This window comes from Rhea americana, unplaced genomic scaffold (assembly GCF_003343005.1).
Source record: "Rhea americana isolate MKP2758 unplaced genomic scaffold, rheAme1 scaffold_100, whole genome shotgun sequence".
Classification (NCBI taxonomy): Eukaryota; Metazoa; Chordata; class Aves; order Rheiformes; family Rheidae; genus Rhea; species Rhea americana.
This window is the reverse complement of record NW_028185040.1, coordinates 785,468-806,064: the sequence shown is the minus strand read 5'-3', so window position 1 is coordinate 806,064 and position 20,597 is coordinate 785,468. Positions and strand designations below refer to the sequence as shown.

At 40.1% G+C, this 20,597-nt stretch overlaps 1 protein-coding gene across 4 annotated transcripts in view; it reads right to left on the bottom strand.

The window, feature by feature from the left end:
• PDE1C (phosphodiesterase 1C) overlaps positions 1-8,888 on the bottom strand; it is a 359,821-nt gene extending 350,933 nt beyond the window's left edge. For all 4 annotated transcript variants that reach the window (XM_085303991.1, XM_085303982.1, XM_085304009.1 and 1 more), the window contains exon 1: positions 8,789-8,888. In XM_085303991.1, the coding sequence (XP_085160117.1) occupies positions 8,789-8,873 (85 nt within the window). In that variant the 5' untranslated portion in view covers positions 8,874-8,888. The remainder of the gene's footprint in view (positions 1-8,788) is intronic.
• Positions 8,889-20,597: the final 11,709 nt, after the last annotated feature.

Here is a 20,597-nt window from a genome sequence, read left to right as displayed (position 1 = left end):
TGTAAACTAATAAAATGTAGTACGGTGCCACCAAATAAGGAGGAATAGAAAAGTACCCTTTTCAGAGCAGACTGCAAAGGAGATAGCGCTTATTGACAATACACATATGTAATAATAATCACAGATTTGGGAGTGGAGAAGAAAAATCAATATAAACTCGGTGAATTTATTATTCTGCTAGTCACACTATCTACAGCCAGCATATAAAACAYCCTGCAAAATGCCAAATTTTTGTCCTGCAAAATGCTGCTCTAATGGAGCTGAGGAGAGAATTCCTCTGACTTCCTCAGGCCTTTTCATTTCTTCCTCCAGTCTAACTTCGCTTGGGCATGAATCACACAAGTGGAAAAGAAAAAGAAAGCGACACACGGAGCATGTACCAAGTACCAACTGAGTACCAAGAGCAGTTCCAAGGCTATATTGTACCCTACAGTTTCTTCCAGTCTTCTTTCATGTCACCTGTAAAGCAATTTTAATGGGAGAGGAAGACAACTCTCAGTGCCTTTTGCAGTATGGCTGACATCAGCCCTTATACATTTCACAGGGCTGTTGTTCTTCTCCTTATATTTTAATTTTCCCCCTCATTTTCCAGATTCTTAAAAATGCAATTCTACTCACTTTGTTTTTGAAGAAAATACCAAGAGTTCTCGTTTAATTGTGGTATACACTTTTATCACCACATAACAGAGCTCCTTGGGCTGCAGCTCACTGAATAAAGCCACTTGTTTCCCCATAGAAAAATCCTGCAATTTCAGCAAGGATTCATGTGCCCAGCCAACTGCAGAATCACAGCCTGGTTCTCTATTTAGGTTTCTGTAAGGGGATCTGTTGGTATTTGTAAATTATTTATCTGTAGGTATCACAAAAACAAAACTCTGAAGTTGAATATTCTGAACTGAGGGATGTTTTGCCATGTTTAAGAGAYAGTAAATGCATTTATAATTTTTACTTCAAGTCTATTTCCAAAGTAGTTTCCTAACTTGAACTACTTGAACTAGCAACAAATGAAAATTTTCCCCTGGAAATTTTCTGCATGTACTTCTTATCTGTCTGCAGGGATTGGAGCAAGAAAGTTTAGCTTTTATTTGATGTGATTCAAAGGAAACCACAGTGGTATTCATGAAGCAAAAAATAAAAGAGGGAAAAAARGGTAATATGCAATGTATAAAACACTAGCACATGTTTTGAGGACTGTAGATCCATCTCCAGCAATGGAAAGAAAAAAAAGACATAAAGTGAATTTCTAAATCAGCAACTTAGCATGCCACTTGGGGAACTGTAAACACTTAAGCTACCCACATAAGTAGGGAAGTAACTAGTMGAATTAGATTTTGGGGGAACTTTTAGTTCTAATAAGCATCATTGCCACTACTAAAAGAGAAGACAACTCTTTTTCCAAATAGTGCACCTTATTCTCTTCTCAGATATGTATAAACTAGCTGTRAATCTACTGAATTTAGTAGAGGCACTTGGAGTTTAGACTGACTGAAGTGGTCCTGGCTGAGCAAGATGTACRCCCTCTGCCCTCTCCCAATTACACAACGTTTGACAGTTCTCACCACTCCACATCACTGTGAGAAGGCAAAAAAAAAAAAAGAAAAGAAAAGAAAGCAAAGAGGCATTAAACAGAAATAAGACATAGCATCATGCAGCAGCAGCAAGAGACTGAGCACCATGTACTTCCACTTAATGGAGAAAGATGATGTTTGCAGTCTTCCTGAGGGAAATTTTCGGTGGGAAGATTACAGCTGCTATGACAACAAGGGCGAAGATGTGATGTCACATAACGATCCGAGCGTCTGCAACTGCTTTGTCCCAGTACACGGCTCGACTTGCCAGCTGGGAATCCAGTAGAGACCTCATTAAGTGCATCTGTTCAGTAATTACTACGACTTTCCCCTCCTCATGCCTCCAACTTTGAAAACAGCCATATTACAAGGCTATGGAAGTAATAATGAGGGCTAAGTTCCCAATCCTGAAAATTTCAAGCCTGTAGCTATTAGAAATCGAGGGTCAAGTTTCAGTAGGAGTGTTATATACAGTCTCTGCCACCAGACAGAGAAAAGCTGTGAGGAAAAACATATCAGCATAATCTTTATCGAGTCCTGGAAACAAGCCATGGAAAAGCTGTGTGATTTACCTTGTGCATAGGTCAGCTTCTTCTCTAACCTACAGCAGCGTACACCTAGAGTACAGGACAGATCCTTTGCTCATTAATATGCATCATATTAATCATAGCAGTTCTCCCAGCTGCAGTGGAGTGATGCAGATTTATTTCTGCTCAGGATCCCATCCTTTGCCTTGATTTACACTGATACAAATAAGAGCAGGATAAGAGCAGTAGCCTTTTACTTTACTACTCATGCACAGCTACAAAACTGCRGAAGATGAGCTTGCATTTACACCACATCAGGAAAAACAGGCCAATTAGTAGAGCACARGGGTTTAAAATAGAAAGTTTGCAGCAGAAATGCAATCCCCAAGAGGTAATTAGGTTTGCAAGCCCCTAGACTCTGGTCCTCATATCAGCCAATACAAGCAGAAGGGATGCAGACCTTTGGCTTTCAGCATGGGAGAGCGAGTTGCCTGGGGCTGTGAATGAGAGCAGGCTGCTCCCCAGCAGAAATGGCCCTGGCTGCCTGCCTAAAACCGGGCTCAAATGTAGAGAAGAAATGTAGATTTACACCTGTTTGTTTGTTTGTTTTGAACTTTGGGTATCCTGGAAATCCAAAACTTGTAATTGATCTTGCTGAAGCACTRGGCTGCTTCAATCCAGGAGGTACCAGAAGCAGGACAATCTGGGCAAAGACCAGAAAGAAAACAAAGGCCGGTAAGATGCCATTTCACAAACCCTCTAAGAGCGGGACCCTCCTGGTAGACAGCAAGTGTCATTTGTAGTCTGTAGAACAGGACCCAAGTGCACTCCCTCCCCTTGAAACCAACAGAGCAGATGCGAGATCTGGAGGAAGGGAAACAGGAGCCCTCCCCTCCAGCCACRTGTAAGGGCTTGCCTCCACCTTGTCTCCCTTGTAACTGGGCTCATGGGCCACCGTGTCACTTCAGAGCTACCTCMCATTAATGAATTTTATTCCCAAAAGACTGTGGGGGGCTCAGACTCTTTCCTGACAGTAGTCCTGAAATTAGGATCAGAGGTGACAGATTGAGCTCCAAGACCTGGACACGTGTAATTCAACTACCTTCAGGAAAAGTCATGTGAACTAATTAGGAGGATACTTCTTGAGTGCGATGCTAATGGTTTTATCTGTTAACATCTCTCATTCTCATCAACAGCTCTGGAGATTATTTTTCCTGTATGCAAAACAACTGTGGAGGATAGTGATGACCATTCAATTCAGGTCAAAACTTGCTGCAAAGGTTTTACCATTCATAGCTTGTCCAAGAAATGAAATCAAAAGAAGGAAAGAAAATAGTATTTTTGATGCAACTCTGCCATGGGGATCTGCAATGTGAATCTGGTCCAGTGTCAGTTACTGATGAGTTTGACATGAAGCCCTGCATAGTAATCTCTCACTCRAAGTGATTCTAACAGAGAAGAGGTCGGCCCCAAACACTCTGTTTCTGGATGCCAGGATACATACAGCAGAGCACAGCTGTAAACAGCAGGCAGCAGTGATAAGATAGATCATCCAGAGAGATAAATGGGCAAAACTCCATGAAAATATTGCTAGGCATTTTGCCACRCAAGAACTAACACTGCAGTCCTTTCAGAGAGAGCTTCTTAGCTTGCAGCAGAGCATTCCAAAATATTGAGGATGCCTGTGCARTGTTGAGACCCCACAGATGCCACTGAAATCACCACCTGCACCTCTTCATAAAACAAGATACGCAAAAGAGCGAATRAATTAGGCAGGAACTCATATTGCCCATTACTGTGTCAAAGCAGAGTCTGCACCCTACAAAGGGCCAGGCTGGTACCTTACCAAAGGCATGCCAACTCTCCAGCCTCCTTTGAGCTGAATTTTCAGGCACAGCAGGGGCAAACACCAGAGTGGTTCAAAGCTAAAATACAATCTTGTAATGAGGGGAGCAGAAAAACTCATATAGTTTTAGAATTTTATTTCACAATCTATCTGCTGATAGCTGTAAGTGTTTTTTTTTTCTTTGAGGGGAGGATTGTTGGAGCAGATTACTTTTCTTTATAGTATATTAAAACTACATCAGGCTATGTTAAAATAATGAATAGAACTGACAAGATTTCATGTCCTATTGCACATTAAGTGTTTGTATTATATTAATAAGCTTAGACTTCCTAGTTCCTACATTTCAGATGACAAAATACTCTATCTTTTACATAGAAATCATTAATGCTCCCTATCAGCTCCCACTGGAGAGTATTCTCACAGCAAGCTCTATCAGGCAAAAACAAACAAAAAACACTGGCAAACAAATATCTTTTGGTTCTAATGTCATAACAAATACATCATACTGAGCTTGTGAACAAAAACAGGGAGAGGCTTTAAAAAGTCCTCTAAATTTAGTAGGTGATATATTTTGGCGATATATATCGACTGAATTTGTTTACTTGCAGAACAAGGTAGATGCAAGAAGAATTTCATGCCAGATTTAGATGGAGTTAGTTCTTTTCAAGGCACAGACTAGATGGTCTCTTGAGAGTCTTTACCATCTTGCTTTACAGGATGCATCCTGAAGCATTTCAAAGTCCTGGTTTGGAGAGACTGAAAAGCGTTAGAGAAAAGCACTGTTATGCATTCCCCTACACCTCTCTGCCATGGTTCTCATCATTAGTTTCCAGGTAGAGACCTGGGAGCTGGACTGACCCCATAAACAGACATTTCTCCTGGGCCTCCTTTGAAGGAAGGCCATGAGTGACGCACATACAAAATTAGTGAGAGTTTTTTCAGCACCCTATAATTACAACATGCTTTCAGTTAAATGACATTTTTTATTATAAGAAACTAAGGGCAAAGTTAAAGCAAATCTCCATGAAAATGTACTGCGTATGTGCCTATGCGTAGGCTGCGGGGTCTTCTGCAAAAGCCCGCCTCTCTTGTGGGTTTGCGAAGGCGCAGTCGCCCTCAGAAGAATGACAAATTCCAACAAATCTGGATCAGTACACAAGAATAAAGCAGTGAAGTAATTAATAGTTTCTATAATATATACATTTCTCTGGCTGAAATAAATATGAAAAATGAAGCTGCTCTTACCTTTCTACCTTCTTGCATGGTCTATTATTTAAGAATCTTTACAAAACAAAAGTATGACCTATATACCCCACTTAAATTGAACATGGAGTTCCTAATGGACAACCTTCCAAGTGACAATAACAGAAAATCCACGGTAGCTACTACTTCGAAATAGAGCCTGAAAGGGCCACTGAGCAGAACTCAGATATTCCACAGTACTCTGAGGAAGAGTTTTACACACAAGATGGAGAAAGGGTACTTCTTCCAAAATTTTCCTGCAAGATTTAGATACAACTAAAGTATTTCAGTTCCACTTTCCCCCTTCAATAACATTTAATTTGCAGCAGAATGTCCCATCACTTCAATTTATTCTAACCTATAAAAATAAATCTATTAGATACATTTGGATGGGACACTTAAAACAGTGTTGCCAGGTGCTTCTGGGTATGAAAAGCAGAGAGTGGGAGCTTTAATGCAGTTAGCTCTTAGTCATAGGAAAGTGATAAATTCAGAAAGAAAATATCCTCTTGTTAATGTTTGTGTTTACCATTTTTTCAGGTTTAAAGACCATGCATGTTTCTGTCTTGCACCTTTAGCAAGTCAATTTTACTGGTAGTGTCAGTAACACGGTGGCATTCTGATTTAATAGTATTTCATTGACACAGAAGTGATAAGACAAGGTGCAAGACAAAAAACAGGCCTTACTTCTTGATTTCTCTTCCTTTAAACTCAGCTGGCACTTTGCTACATTTTTATTTTTAGTAGAGGAAAATTTAGAAGAGTTAAACTAGAACTCAAACACAATAACTTGTAACATACAAAAGCTTCATAGACTGAAATTTGCTTACAGAGACGAGGCAAATGAAGACCTCTAGGCCTTCTTCTGAGATACGCTGGACTTTCTAGGGCAAGCTAAATGGCAAGCTTCCTCTCCCAAATGGTCCCACCAAGCGGCTCACTCTATCGCTCCACTATAGCCCCTTTGCACCATGCTGCCAACACAGAGGCCATGAGCGCAGTATCAGAAACTACACGGGAAAACCTCAGCTGGTGTAGAGCACTACACCTCAGTCCTCCTGATGGTCTCTCTCAGAAGGCAGAGGAAGGGATACGTAACTAACTTGTTACACTCTGTGTGGAAGAAAGCTGTCAGGGGTTGGCATACATTTTCCTGAGGCCAGATTGCTTGCAGCAATCCTCAGCTGGGAAGTGCTGAGGTCTCATGGCTCTGGGCTGTCTGGCTACCAGAGCTGTAAGTTACCGGGGTGAAAATTAGAGTAGTCCAGAAGCTGCGTACTGTGGTGTGAACGGATGCTGACCAGCTCTGGAGCCATGAGACGACATAATCACAGGCTCCAGCTCAACACAGAGCAGTTGCTGCTCTTTGGCAGCATTCCCACATACTGCCATTCTGCCATTCCCATGTACTTTCATGTTTGGTTTTAGGCCCAGGTCTTTCATGAACGTTTTCAGGAAGTTCAGTTGTAAATGATCATTTTTCAAAACATTATGAAGACCGTCCTTATCACTTAGAAGCATAGAAGGTGTTCCATTCAAAACATTTTCTTTTATACACAAACAAGAATGCATTTGTCTCAACCTGATATTACTCTGCTCTGTTCAAGAATATTAATCTTTTTCCCAGCTCCGACAGACGTCAGTAGCAGATGCAGCAACTCAGCACTTCAAGAACTTCTCAAAAATTTGCAGAACCTGAAACTAGACACGTATGCAAAAGCCTCTTCTGATGGAAAAAAAATTAAGTCCATCCATAACACTAACATTGATGTGAGATCTTTCAGATACAGTCATTTTCTTCAATATAGATATTACCAAATACATGAATCTTTCAGGTCTGCCCACCACACTGTGCGGGTAATACTAGATAGCRTGTTTGCAAAGTTTTCACGGTTATGTGAGTCAATCCAATGCACATTTGCCCAGACATAAAAACAAATGTTATATAATGCACAAGTCACATAATCAATACATTGGTTGCATCAAACATAAGAAAATAGCATGTGAACTATCAGGCAACAACTGTCCTAAAAAGTAAAAGCATCTGGATTTCTAAACCTAAGTGATATGATGCAAAATCTAGTCCAATTGTTTTGGAAGCAAGAGTAGTAATAAAGACAGCAAGGCCATAAATACAGCAGTCCTGTTGGTCCTAAGCACGTACAAACAAGATAATTAGGCACAGTCATAAATGTTCAGCGTCTTTAGATAATGCTCTTTCTTTCCTAAGCTCAAAAGAAATGTTTATCCCTCAGACTGCAAAACTGATGAAATAATGTTATTAGAAATGCTTTGGGGTGAGCAGGGGCAGAGGTTAAGGTAGGGAGCTCAAAAGTGAGTTTGTTTTAACTTAAACTGTGGAGGGATCTTCCCATTAAAGAAAGAAAGAAAGAAAGAAAGGTAGTATTTGCCTGTTAGTTTCACCTTTAAAATGCTGCACACACATTAACAGATGGTGCCTTGAAAATATTTTGGTGAAACATATTTTCACCTCCGTTTTTTTTCCAGCAAGTTTAGTGATTGCAAAACAGATTTTCCACAAAGCAGGGAAATAGATAAAACAGGTATCTCCTCCCACACCAATAAAAAGCTTGCCTCCAACATTATTAGATGAAACTGTGATCCAGTTACACTAATACAAATCAAGAAAAACTTCCCTGATTTCACAACTGCAAGAAAGTAGAATCTCTATAATCTAAAGGGTATTTAAGGGGAATTTGTGGGGACTTTTCTTCCACATAAATTATACACATTTCTTAACTTGAATTTTAACTAAAAATCCAAACAGCATGAAAGCTTGTTTTATTTTTAATATCTATAGGGATTTACATTATGTAGTGYGGAGAAATACATAGTTTAACAGAGCAGCCTACTTAAGCAGTCCTCAGATCTTAACTTTTGCCCAGCAAATGTCTTCTTTGAAAATTACGCACACACCTGTCGCTTTGAGAAGCTTCACTTTCCCCCCCATCCCCAGACGATGAATACAAAGAATAAACTGCACTCTTCAAACACAGCTACAACAGGGAAGGAAAATCCTTAAATTCCAAACCTCTCCTCACATCCTTCTCTGCCCCAGCAATTTTGCTTTTTGTAAAAGACAGAAGCAACAAGAGAGATTGTATCCATTTTTAGACAAACTAGGAAATGGCAAAAGGTTACAGAATTTGGAAAACCTTACTAAGTGAGCAAAGAAATATAGAAAATAAAACAAGGCTCCCAAGGGTTATRTTACTGGACTCATCGGAAGGAAATACAGCTAGCAAGTTGGAAACATGCAACCCCGGAGCACAGGCTTTCCTGAGATAAGGCTCCAAAACAAAACTTCTGCAAACATCTCAGTGAGCCCATGCCAAATCCCAGAGAAAGGATTTAGAGTGGCTGCATATCAAAGACAAGTTTCTTCAACAAAAGAAAATAAAGAACAAAAAAACAAACCCAAAMCACCTATGCATTTTAAATCATCTATACATTTTAAAGGTATACATGGACAAAAGGCAGTTGTAAAGTGTTCATTTTCTGTACTTACTGAGCTGCACAGAAAAGAGGGAAAAAGGGAGAAGAGAGAGAAAGAAGGAAAACAAGAGGAATTAGAACAGGCTCACCAATTGTAAAGCTATAGCCATCAATGCTGAAAGTGGCACTCCGGCATTTTTTAAATCCTTCCTTTCTGCTGCTTGGCTCTGTCATGATCCTGCCAGCTTGTCCTTTCAGCAGCAGCGTTTCTCTCCCGCCACGGAGGCAGAGCGCTCGAGCTAGCTCCTAGCCGCCCTTGCCGATGTGCCTGTGACAGCACGCACAGCCAACTTCACACATCTCCCCGCGCGGGGAGCCGACCCCGCGAGGCACGCAGCCGGCAACACTCTCCTCCCCCCGACGCTCTCACTGGCACGCTCCTGGCACCGGCATGCCTCCTCCGACTCTGCCAGGGGCTCTAACCAGTTGCTGTCTAAACCAGCAGTCAATTCGTGTAAGGTTAACCAAGTCAATAAGCCACTTTTATCTGGCAAATCTCTGTATAGGAGTTCAGGATACAATTACAAAAAAAAAAATAAGATGAAGGATTAGATTTTGCTACGATCCACCCACTGACACTCCTTGTACTCCTTCAGTCCCCACTTCTGTAGCTCCCCTGGCTCACAGGGACTTCTGACTTGCAGCAAATTGTGCTCACATTTCAGCCCCTGGAATATGAGCAGCGTGGTTTAATCGTTCCACATACAATGAATCAGCCCAAGATTACAGTACACCATCAATCATCTACTTCTTGTACTAACTGTAAGGCTCTGGAAACATGATTGACACTCAAATACAAAAGATTACCACTAAGTAAGAACATAAGTGACTGCAGGAAAATAACAAAAGTAATTTAACCATAACAATGATAAACTAAGCAAAATGCACATGCACACACAACAAAAGTCTTCCAAGCTCTTCCTCCTCCTGGTGGTTCATCATAGGGTTTGTAAATTCCTCTTTGCAATTTCTCCCCAAGAATCTTTAAAAATGTGATTCAGAGTGCTGTAACACTCTGCTGAGAAAGGAGGACAATTAGCCTCATTCTATGAGCAGACAAAATTAGGAGACTACAGGCTGACAGCTTCCCCAAAACGTTAGCAACAAGTCAAAGTTTTGCAAATAGGTACCCAAGAAAGTGCTGTCACTGTTTTAATGATTCCAGTTCACATAAACCTGAGCAAATCCTATTCTTTTTTTCCTATGATGTGGGTTAATATAGAAACATGCTACCAAAGTGCTCCATTTTCTTAGGTTCCAAGGCATAAAAATAAATTGCAGTTAAATTCACCAAGCTTTGCATTGTTCTGGGTATAAAACTCATGGAAACATTGAGTTGAAACTTGTTGCAGGAAGGTTCAATTCAAAATAATAACTGAGACAGTTTGCTGCAACACACACCAAAAAGTTTACAAAATAACAGCAAATGTGGTCTGTGTTTAAGGTACAAACCTCCACCCTACCTTGGTTGCTTGACAAAAGCTTAAGTCGGATAGAAATATTGCACTCTTTAACCTCCTCTCCTCAAAGGGTGGATGAAGCCATTAGTAAGCTCCAGTACAGTTAATCTAAGTCATGCTTAGTTTTAGCCCAGTGAAGCACCTATACTAAAATATACTTGTTTTTAATAACAAATGTTTTCATGAATTTGGATGTTCATTACTCATACAAGTTTTCAGTCCAACATTAGGCAAGCCTCCACTCTCAGGCATRAAATTTTTGAGGGGCAAATAATTGTGCCTACACTTTTCTCAGCTTGTTAGRATAACACAAATTTCTGGAAATTTAATTTTGCTTGTCTTCTTGGACTGCAAATTCATCAAGGAAAAGGCTGTTTTTCTACACAGGTGTTTTTACAGAAAGGACCTAGTCTTACAGGTTTCTTGGCCTTTCAAGATTGAAGTTGAAGCAGTAATAAGTTTTTAGCACTTCCACTTAGTACTCAACACTTCCATTACCTGCAATTATTTTTTTGACCTCAGAAGGGTAAGCACAAAAATCAGCATTTTAAAAATGCTGCCGCTATGACTGTAGCCACTGTAAGAAAGTTTTCAGACACAGTTTACTAGAGTCCATCATTTAGCTGCCTCTCCTTTACAGACCGAGTGTAAAGTGTGTTTCCAAGGAATCATTTTCTCTGTCACTGGTTATATAGGTCACACATCTACATAAGCACTCATGCTCTGCCTAAGAAAGCAAAAGCATAGAGAATTACTCATACTATATMTAGAGAGCACAAACCTAAACGTTATCTAAAGGAAAAATGAATGTTGAAACTGTTGCTTTTTTTTTGGCATGGTTTCTCTTAAATAAGAAAATGCTAGTTCATCAAAAATATGTGGAAAATACCAGTGATCATGAAGTTACAGTTAAAATTGTTTTCTCAGGTCTAGGTGACAGGCAGTCATGCTCTTGCTTGCTCCCCATCTTGGTAGACCAGGTACTCATGTAGGAAGCGGGAGACTCACATTTGCGTTTCTCTTTTCAGTTGAATGCCCTGGTCACTAAACTACTGCTTACGTGGATCATTCCTCCTGTCCTTCACTGGGACATCTGCCACTTTGTACATATTACCAGAGAGAAAGGGACCCTGTCACTCAGTAGCTGTACACACCTGGAATATCTTATGAAGATCAGTTTGTTCAAGCGCCGACTAATATTTATTGAAACAATTGTAATAATTTCATAAGCTTATTTAGGTCAAAGTGGAGCAATTCCCACAGGAAAAGCAGGGAGAACTCAAAAATAAGCCTAGAAGCTGTTTCTCCCGTATTTGAGGGGAAGGCCCTAACCCAGCTATTCAAAGTGGGATGCTCTCTCCCTTCAGAACTGCAGAAGCTCTCACCTCAGAGAAAATGGACATGTTTTGACCTGCAAGTTTTCCAAGGTGGAAACAGTTTCTTCCCTGCTCTAGTAAAAATTTGATCTGGTTGCCCAAAGAATTACCAAATTGTATTGGTAACTTGATGCCTGATCCTATCTGATTCTTTGCATTTGGCTGTTAAGCTCTTGGCTAGATTTCAGTTCTGCCATTTACATTCTGCTTTCCTAAACAATCTCTGCAGATTTACTTGGGATACGGTACATTTTCTACCTTACACTGCCAGGCAGTACCAATATAGATTGTTAGGCAGTTCTTGCAACTTCAATGCAGTGCCATGTAGTGCAATCCATGTATGTCGTTTGTGAACCACCTGGGGATCATTTGAGATGAAAAATTGAAAATATTTATTATTATTGCTGTAAATAGACCAGGGTATCCATGGTAACATTTAATTTATCAACATGTAAAACAGCAATTACTTTAATATTTTCCCTTTACTTTTCAATGTGTAGAAGAGTTTGTGTATTTTCAGAAAACCTATTTTCATAAAAGATCACCCCTGATTAAACTAACAAYCCATCCAGTCTGCTATCCTCCAACATATACATTAGTGGATGTTGGGGAAAAAACGCAACCACCCTTAAGACAGTGTCGCATATTTGTGTGTTCTTAACCCCAGGCAGTCAATTTCTGCCCTACAGCCTGAAAAGTCATGTTCTTTATGTAACTTTGTCTCAGTAAGACTGAAAGGTTTTCAATTCCAGTTCACATCCAAATCCTTTCCTAAACATAAATTTTGAAAATCTGTTGCATATACAAATACTTTTACCTTCACCTATCAGCTCTAAGATACAGCTTGTTATTTCACTTGTATATCCCCTGGCTCTTGTACTGTGAGAAAGGGAAAATAAAAGTACTAAGTAAAATCCTATAGCCCCATTGAAGTCAATAACAAAACTCCCACTCACTTCAGCAGGGCTAGAGCTTCATACCTCTAATTTTCCTTGCTTTTGCTTCTATTGGCACAATTCCTGATACAGTCAAGTTTCATGAGAACAGAGATGAATTTAGAGCTTAGGCATCCATGTGCATATGTAGTAACTGCTGCTGAAGTTTACAGAAATGGCATGAAAGAGGCCAGACTTAGGATCTCTGAATTTCTCTTTTCAGAAATGTCTCAGGTACCCTAAATTAATTGATGATTTGACTTTGAATATTTAGAATACAAATCAGCTCCATTGGGTCAGATCCAAGGTCCATTGAGCCCAGCATCCTATATCAAACTCAGTATGATATCTCCATCAGTGCCCATAAAAGTAGATACTAAGGAAAAAGATTAAGAACAAGGCAGGCTATTGTGATACTATATCCAGCTACTGCTAGCTCAGGTACTTTGAGCCATATGTGTTTTCTGAATGTTTATAAATCCTCCAAACATTCCTCTTCAATCACCTTGAATCCCTAAAAGCCTTCAGCATCTACAGGATCCTTTGGGAAGGAGCTCCATATCTTAACTAAATATTGTGTGAAGACTTCTTGCTTTTGTTTGCTTTGACCCCATCTCCTTCTAGCTACTTGGTTGCTCTTTAATCTGTTACTTAATGACAGCAAGAACAATTCTGATGCCTGCTGGCCACAAACCTGAAGATGAGTTACACAGGAGGCAATGTTTTGCCTTTCTAGTGTCAAGGAAGCACTGGAATGGCAAATTCCAGTGATAGTAGACCAAAAACACTAAGTAGACCCAAAARATCTGACTTCCAATTCACCAAAAGCTTGGGGAAATAAGGTGTTCCAGCTCTCACGGTTTTGACTTTACAAGTGGATATTTTTCAGGTCTGTTTTACAGAGGGCTTTCTCATCACTGGTGTTGATGTCAGCCAAAAACGTTAACATCCCAAAGAATAGCTCAGTACTTTGTGACTGAGCACGACACACCAAGAACTGGTAAAACTCCTAAAAAAATGTTTGCAACTTCACAGAGAAGAAATCAAGCTGAAATCCCCTGAGGTGTTTAATATATTTTTCAAATGCAACAATGCAGTTGTATACCACAAGTTGTTTATGGAGAGGTAGCATCTTTCTTTGAAAGCTTCTTTGTTTTACTSTTTGCTCGAAGTACTTCATCTGCATGTTATGATTTTATCAGACGTTGTCATTGTCAGGAATATCCACTACATTTCAGTTATTTTTAGGCATGACAGGCATGACAGCCAGAATGCAATGACTTTTCAATGCTCAGCTGTTCTGATGCTTTCTATTTACTTCAAGCTTCACCATTTTCTCCCTCACCAAATGCTGACAAAAGGAAGTCTGCAGCATGCTGGAGTATTGTTTTGGTTTATGCTATTTTTTATTTCCTAGTGCACACTCATTTTGGATCATTTTAAATGACATCATACCACAGATAAATCCAAATGCATTTGATAAATTCTGGGGCACAGGTAAGGAAGAAAGTGGTAATATTAATTTGGACTTGGATTTCACCTTAACTATTCCAAGCAGCTCTACAGTTCTGAGGAAATGTGTCATTTTCTTCAGAAGTACAGGGGAAATCTAAACCACTTAATTTTAGGTAGCTAAGTGTGGAACCCTGAGGCTCTCACTGCAATTATCAGGTGAGCCCAAAGAGTGATTTTGGGCTCCTTAGACCTGAACTGTCCCCTGGAGAAGTCTCGCTCTCCCTTGGAGAAGGAAGGCATTTAAGGTCTGAACAGAGGTAGCTTAGCAAGGAGCCTAAAGTTAAGCAGCAGGACCCCTGTCAACAGCTTATACTTTCTCCAGATTGCCTACAGATAAGTAACACAGTAAATCATGATCCTCATCCAACTAAATGCAGTCTGGTGACAGCAGTGAGGTCCATCTTTTGCGGTATGCACAGGAAAAAATCCAGTCTTAACAAACTATGTTATCAAATACCTTTAACTGATAATTGGGTAAGACTAAGTGGTGAAGGAGTATCTAGTTTGCACATTTGCAAAGCTAAAGGGTGGTAAAGGAGGCTGTAGCAAGAAAGGAGAACAGAAAGAGCATTAAAAGATCCCCATACTTATACCTCCCCCTGCCATTTCCGTCACACACTGACTTGCAGTCCCTACCACTTTGAAAGCCAAAAGCATCCCTGGGTGTGGGTGTAATCCCACCTTTTTAAATGAAATCATCTAATTTGTTTTTTAACAAATTAGAATTTCAATTACAAAAGATTTTTCATGCTCTAATTCCACTCTTGCCTAAACAGTGCTGCTGATGCAATTTCAGTTTGCCTTCATGTTTTAATTTGATTTTTTGTCTCATTTTGCACACTACTAAAGTATGATTCCCCAGTGTAATGTGATTCTCTGTATTACAGCAGCCATTCTCCAAAGCAGCTCAGCTGACATCAGAACTGAAAAAAAATACATATACACCACTATACAAAAAATAAAGTTTGGTGTAACAGTGCGAAAAACAGGTTGCCAAACATTTATCCTCCATTATTTGGCCATACAAATGTGATGGATTGAGTTCTGCTTTTCACAGCATTCCTGGGCCAGTACAATTAAACCTTCTATGGCAGTTAAACCTTCACCAAAAAATTCTTCTTTCCATCTTGTCACAGAGAAGAGATTCCTGCTCCTTTTGCCGCCTGCACTGTAAYTGACTTGGTTGCTGAACATGACTTTGCTCTTTCCCATCACCACACTTGAAAAGTCTTAGCGTGGAACAACAATGACCAGTTAGAGCATACATGCAAATCGTTACATCCCATCTGATTCCTTGGCAATCGTTATTTCCCCTGAAGTTTTGGGCTGTGGCCAGTCAAATCATGAAAGTGATTATTGCTTTCTGAGTCACTCATTATATTATCAGTGTTCTTTTCCTTTGGATTTCTCTTTTCTTCCCTCCTCCCTCTTCTGCAATGTTRGTTTTTAAAGACATTTTGTTATGCTAAAGGAACACACAGACATGCTTTATCTATGATGAGAAAACACTGAGGGCACGCTACAACACACAGAACAAGGAAGGAGATCTTTTGATGGTGCAGATCGGTGTAGCTCCACCAGATCCAGCAAAGCTGCCCTAGCTCCTGAGACCAAGATCTGCTCCTACCCCTCCAGCTTAGGGAGGAAATAAAGCTGCATTGTTTAAACCACCTCTTATCAGTCAACAGACAGTGCTCTGAATGCCAACTTCCTATCAGTGTTTGGCTTTTAATGTACTGTGGTTCCACACAGGAACAGTATATTAATTATGTACCCTCACAAAGGAGGCAGGAGCATTGCTTTTCCCCATGATTATATAAGTTGCATATAGGTCTGCTTTTCACTATGTTGTATATGGTATTTCTTGCTAACTTTTACACTTTATCATTTCCAGATTGCAGCTATCAGTAAAATGTTCAAGATGTCAGGAGAGCTGCATTCTTCAAACYATCAAAAAATAAAAACATGCCCAGATAGACTGATAATCTAATGCCCTATGTGTACGCTAAACCACTCCCTTCCCCAGTCAGCCATTCCCTCTTCAATCATACCAGCTTGAGCAAGTGAAACAGGCAACAACTCCAACTTCTCTTAGCAGGTATCCAAAAWTAGACTGCCTGCTACAGCCATATTCAGTTCCTAGACCCAAGCATTTTTGGCCAGATCAAAATGTCCTTGATATTAAATGAATGCAGCCCATATTCTATTTGCAGAACTGGCTGTTTTCATTGTTGATACAGATGCACATGAATAAATGGAAATTAACCTGCAGAAGGGTGGTTTGAAATGTACACACAACACATACACCCACACAACACAAACACACACCTTTATATACACCAAATGAATCATAACAGATGACTGTTCTACCCTATCTCTTGAGAAGAGGACTGTGCATAGCTGCTTTGTCCCAGCAAGAATTTAATCAGCAAATACTACTCTAAAAGGGAAGGGTGGAGGAGAAGTTTCCACATTTCTAGTTCAGGCCTATAACATAAGTGCCTAATGAAAATGTGCAGTCTCTCTGGCTTCCCTGTACAGTCAACGGAGTGATAGAAGCCATGCCACAGGGAATGAGTGACCTGTACGAGACCTTCCATCACCATGTGTGTATCAAATTTACTTATGTTTCAAAACCAACCAATTCTATTGCTCTGGTCAAACTGCTCATTGGTTAAAACCCAATTGGTTTATTATTTATTACCCAAAATTTATTATTGGTTCCAATAATAAATATATTGTATTAATCATCAGTATACCCAAGAAAGAGAACATGCTTCCTTCGAATTATGCACAGTGTAGGTTGATTTTTTTTAAACAGAAGTCAGAGATTCAACAAGAATATATTTCATAGTTAGAATTCCATCATTGTCTAAATCTAATGCTTGGAGGATTTCCATTTGTCTTATTGCCTTAAGATTAAAGCAATAAGATAAACTGAATATTTAAGTAACGGGGAAGTGAGTGTACTGAGTACTATAAGCTAGATTTTTTTTATTATTATTATATAAATCCACATCTCTGGTTAAAAAAAAAAAAGGCAGCAGCAGCAACAAAACTAGTTCAAATACACCACATGACTTTAGTATAAAAGACCCAGATCATAGCATTCTGTTTAGCAGACATCTTCCTTTACTTCCTACTAACCCACTCTGTGYTAAATCTCTGTACTGCAAGTGGCAGCTCCCATCCTTAGACCTTGAGCTGGTAGCAAACTACAGTTGCAGAACCTGAGAAGCCTAAAAATGAATTTTATCTAAATTCTAGACACTTGAAAAGTAGGCCTCCAATCTAAGCTGATCAGGTAGATCTACTCTACAACCAACAACCAAGATAAAGGTACCTTCAGAGACCGGGTCACCCTAYGCTGACAGGACTGTTTTCCTTGACAACAGAAGGACCTCACTGACTAGCTTAGGCTACAGGACTGATCTTTAGGCAGATAACTTAGAGGAGCTGAATCCTTCCCTTAATGGCTAAGTACCAGGATAGGACTGAGTAATTAATTTGCAGGTTGGAAACAGTAAGTAGCTCTCTAGAGGCTTCTTCAGAGCTGCTGTCTAGGTGACTAGTTTTGGTCTGCCAATGTGCACTACATARTTAGGTCTATCCCCCAGTAACTTGCCTAACCAAAGTTTGGTAATCTCTAGTCAAAAGGATAACAGTCTCCATAAACCTACTTTTTAATGGCACCTTGTTAGCAGCCCATTCAGAAAGCCCAAGAACAAAATAGGTATCCACTGAAAGCTACCTAAACCACCTAAGTACCTTTGCAGCCATGAAAACTGTTCTCCTTGAGTTAGGGCTTACGAATGGTAGAAAAAACAAACAGGCTACAGGACACACATACAGGTATTACTAGAATTTGAGGAGAAAGAGTAGCTCAGTTTTTAGATGTTGGTTTGGTTTCATTGTTATATGCATGAGCATAATRAGGCAATGTAGTTCCTTCGTGCAACTTGGTTATAATTCATTCTCTAACAAAATAATGCTTTACTTTTTTTTTCCACAGGATCAGTTTCAGTGTCAATTATGTGATAAGGAATAACATAATTACATAGGAATATGAGAAGTGGAAAGGATTGTCCCATCCAAACCCTCACAGTCATAGGCAGCAAAAGTAAATATATATATAGTCCTTAAGAYGCCTGCCTCTAACTCTGCACACCAYAACTCACTAGACGATCCCAAACGCAAAAATCACCTGCAGTCCTTCAGTGGCAAATATGCCAGAAGAGGAGTGACAGAGATTAAGAGCAGGAGATACAGGGCTTCTACCAGTAAAATTTTGCTGTTGGCTTGTGTAAGGTGAAAATTCCCAGATGATTTAAGCAAGGATTCTCCTTTCCACATTTCAAGAGAGCAATAAGGAAAAGAAAAAGAAAAAAACAAGTAAAAAGATAGGAAAAAAAGGAACAATGGTCCTTGCTAATCTTACCTAAAGGAAATTTTCTTCCTGGCTTCTGGGCTCTGGGGATGAGTTTAACACGGAACACAAAGAACCAGAGATATTTTCCATCATCACTAGGAAAAGTGCTATTTTAATTTAATTGTATGTACATTTATAGCAAATACCCACAGATAAACTTGTATCTTGAGGAAAGTGGAATTCATAGTAAAGTAAGTACACATTTCAGAGAGGTGATATGAACCAAACTACCTTGGTAACTAGCTAGACAAAAATCTTCATGTTGTTCCACTGACACAAGTATTTAGCATATATTATTGCTATTTAGAAGAAAAACTCTTTGAGTAATCTCTTTCAACTGTCCTTGCCTAGAAAAACAGAATTCTAATACCAAATGCTCACACAGAACCAACAGCCTGAAAAATTATGTGGGAAGAAACTATTTTCTTTTTGCTTCATGCAGCCTTTGAACACCTTTGGCAAAGTAGATGATCTGACCAAGAAAAAAATTGGTTATGCTCTCTCAGTTTGGAAGTTCTTTCATATTTTTTGGTAAATGCCTGCAGTTATGTCAAAAGGACAATGGACAACAGGCCACTAAGGCTAGCAAAGGGAATACAGGATTTATTTTACTCTCATATGCACTGCCTATCTCCATTTTTTTGAGTGCTGGATGCTGCTGTATTCACTTCAACATAATACTAATATCCCTTTCCATCTATGAACAGATAAAATACTCCTTAGTATGAAGAATCAACCTTTCAGAGTAATAATATAAGCAAGTTAAAAGAATTAGTGCAAAAACGCTGACTGGCTGTCTTCTTTCTTTGTGGAACAGAAGGTGAAGGAGGTAAATTTGATGAGGTAAAAAAAAGTGAACAAAACCCCAGGATTTCTTTAGGTTTGGCTTTCAGAAGCAGTCGACTCCAAAGGGAGTGGTCCTCTACTCTTCCTCACTCTCCTCCCTGCTGCATTGTCCCACCCTCTCCCTTGGTGCAGCCAATTTATTTCACTTGCACAAAGACCCATTGAGATGGAGCTCAGAGAAGGTACCAAAAATTTGACTATGATGTTGCTAATATTCAGACTGGAGCACATGGATCTACTTACTGTTACCTGGATTTTTTTTTTTTTTTTAAGCACAAGTCCTATTTGGCTCTGCAATACTCACCCCAATGTAGAAATTTAAGTCTCCTTGCACCAGTAGGAATCAAGAAGAATGGTGCAAAAGGCAGCCACGATCATCTCTTTTCAGTGGCAGAAGGGTGGTAGATTAGACCAGCTGGTCTAACTGCAACATCACTTAAACCAGTCTTACATTTCCATTTTAGCTTGGGAGCCTTTTCCTTACATAAAAACTCCTGAAGGACAATGGACACAGAGCTGTACAATTCCCTGGAGACCCCAGAAATGCACAAAGCATAGCCTCGTGTCTAAAGTTGGGTAATCAGAGGACGCCTCCATCTGGGATTCACAGTATCTTGCTGCATATCTCTTTCCACCTTTTTAAGGGTGGAGTATGTCAATAGCGATTGACCTCTAGGAGCTCTCAGCTAAGACTAATGGTTAACTTAGCTTGGTAGAAATGATTTATCAACTAGAATGCCACTAACAAGGCCAAAATTTAGCAGCCAGATGATAAATGCTTTTTTTTTTTTTTACTTATCATAAAGCCAGTTAAACCTATCTTCCTCTGGGGACAAAGTTCATTGAAGTCTGCAAAGATTTCAGCATTTGCAAGCTCCAAGTATGTTCCCAGAGCTCATTAGGGTATAGAGACCTGAAAGTGGGAGCATCAAGGCCCTGAGGGCACTAACAGGCTTTCATGGCTCTGATCAGCCTCAGCTAGGACCTCTCCCACACCCTGCCCATGGACCCTGGTTCTGGATGAACCTCAGCTGCTACCCTGGATGGAGGCCCCATGCGTACATCACAGTGTCTCCATCCCTGCCTCCAAGGCGGACCTGGGATCCATACTGCAGCCCTGCCACCAGCTGCTCTGGGCAAGATCCTGGACCTGGCTCATCCTCTCGCTGTGGCCAGGCCTGTGGACAGACCCCAACGCCAGCCTTCAGCTCTGCCCACTCAGCTCAGCTCCCATGGGACAGCGCACCATCAGCAAGGGCACAGCCCACACTAGGGCCACCCACAGCTCCTAACTCACCTGCCCACAGAGAGTAGCCAGTCCTTGCTGCACTCTGACT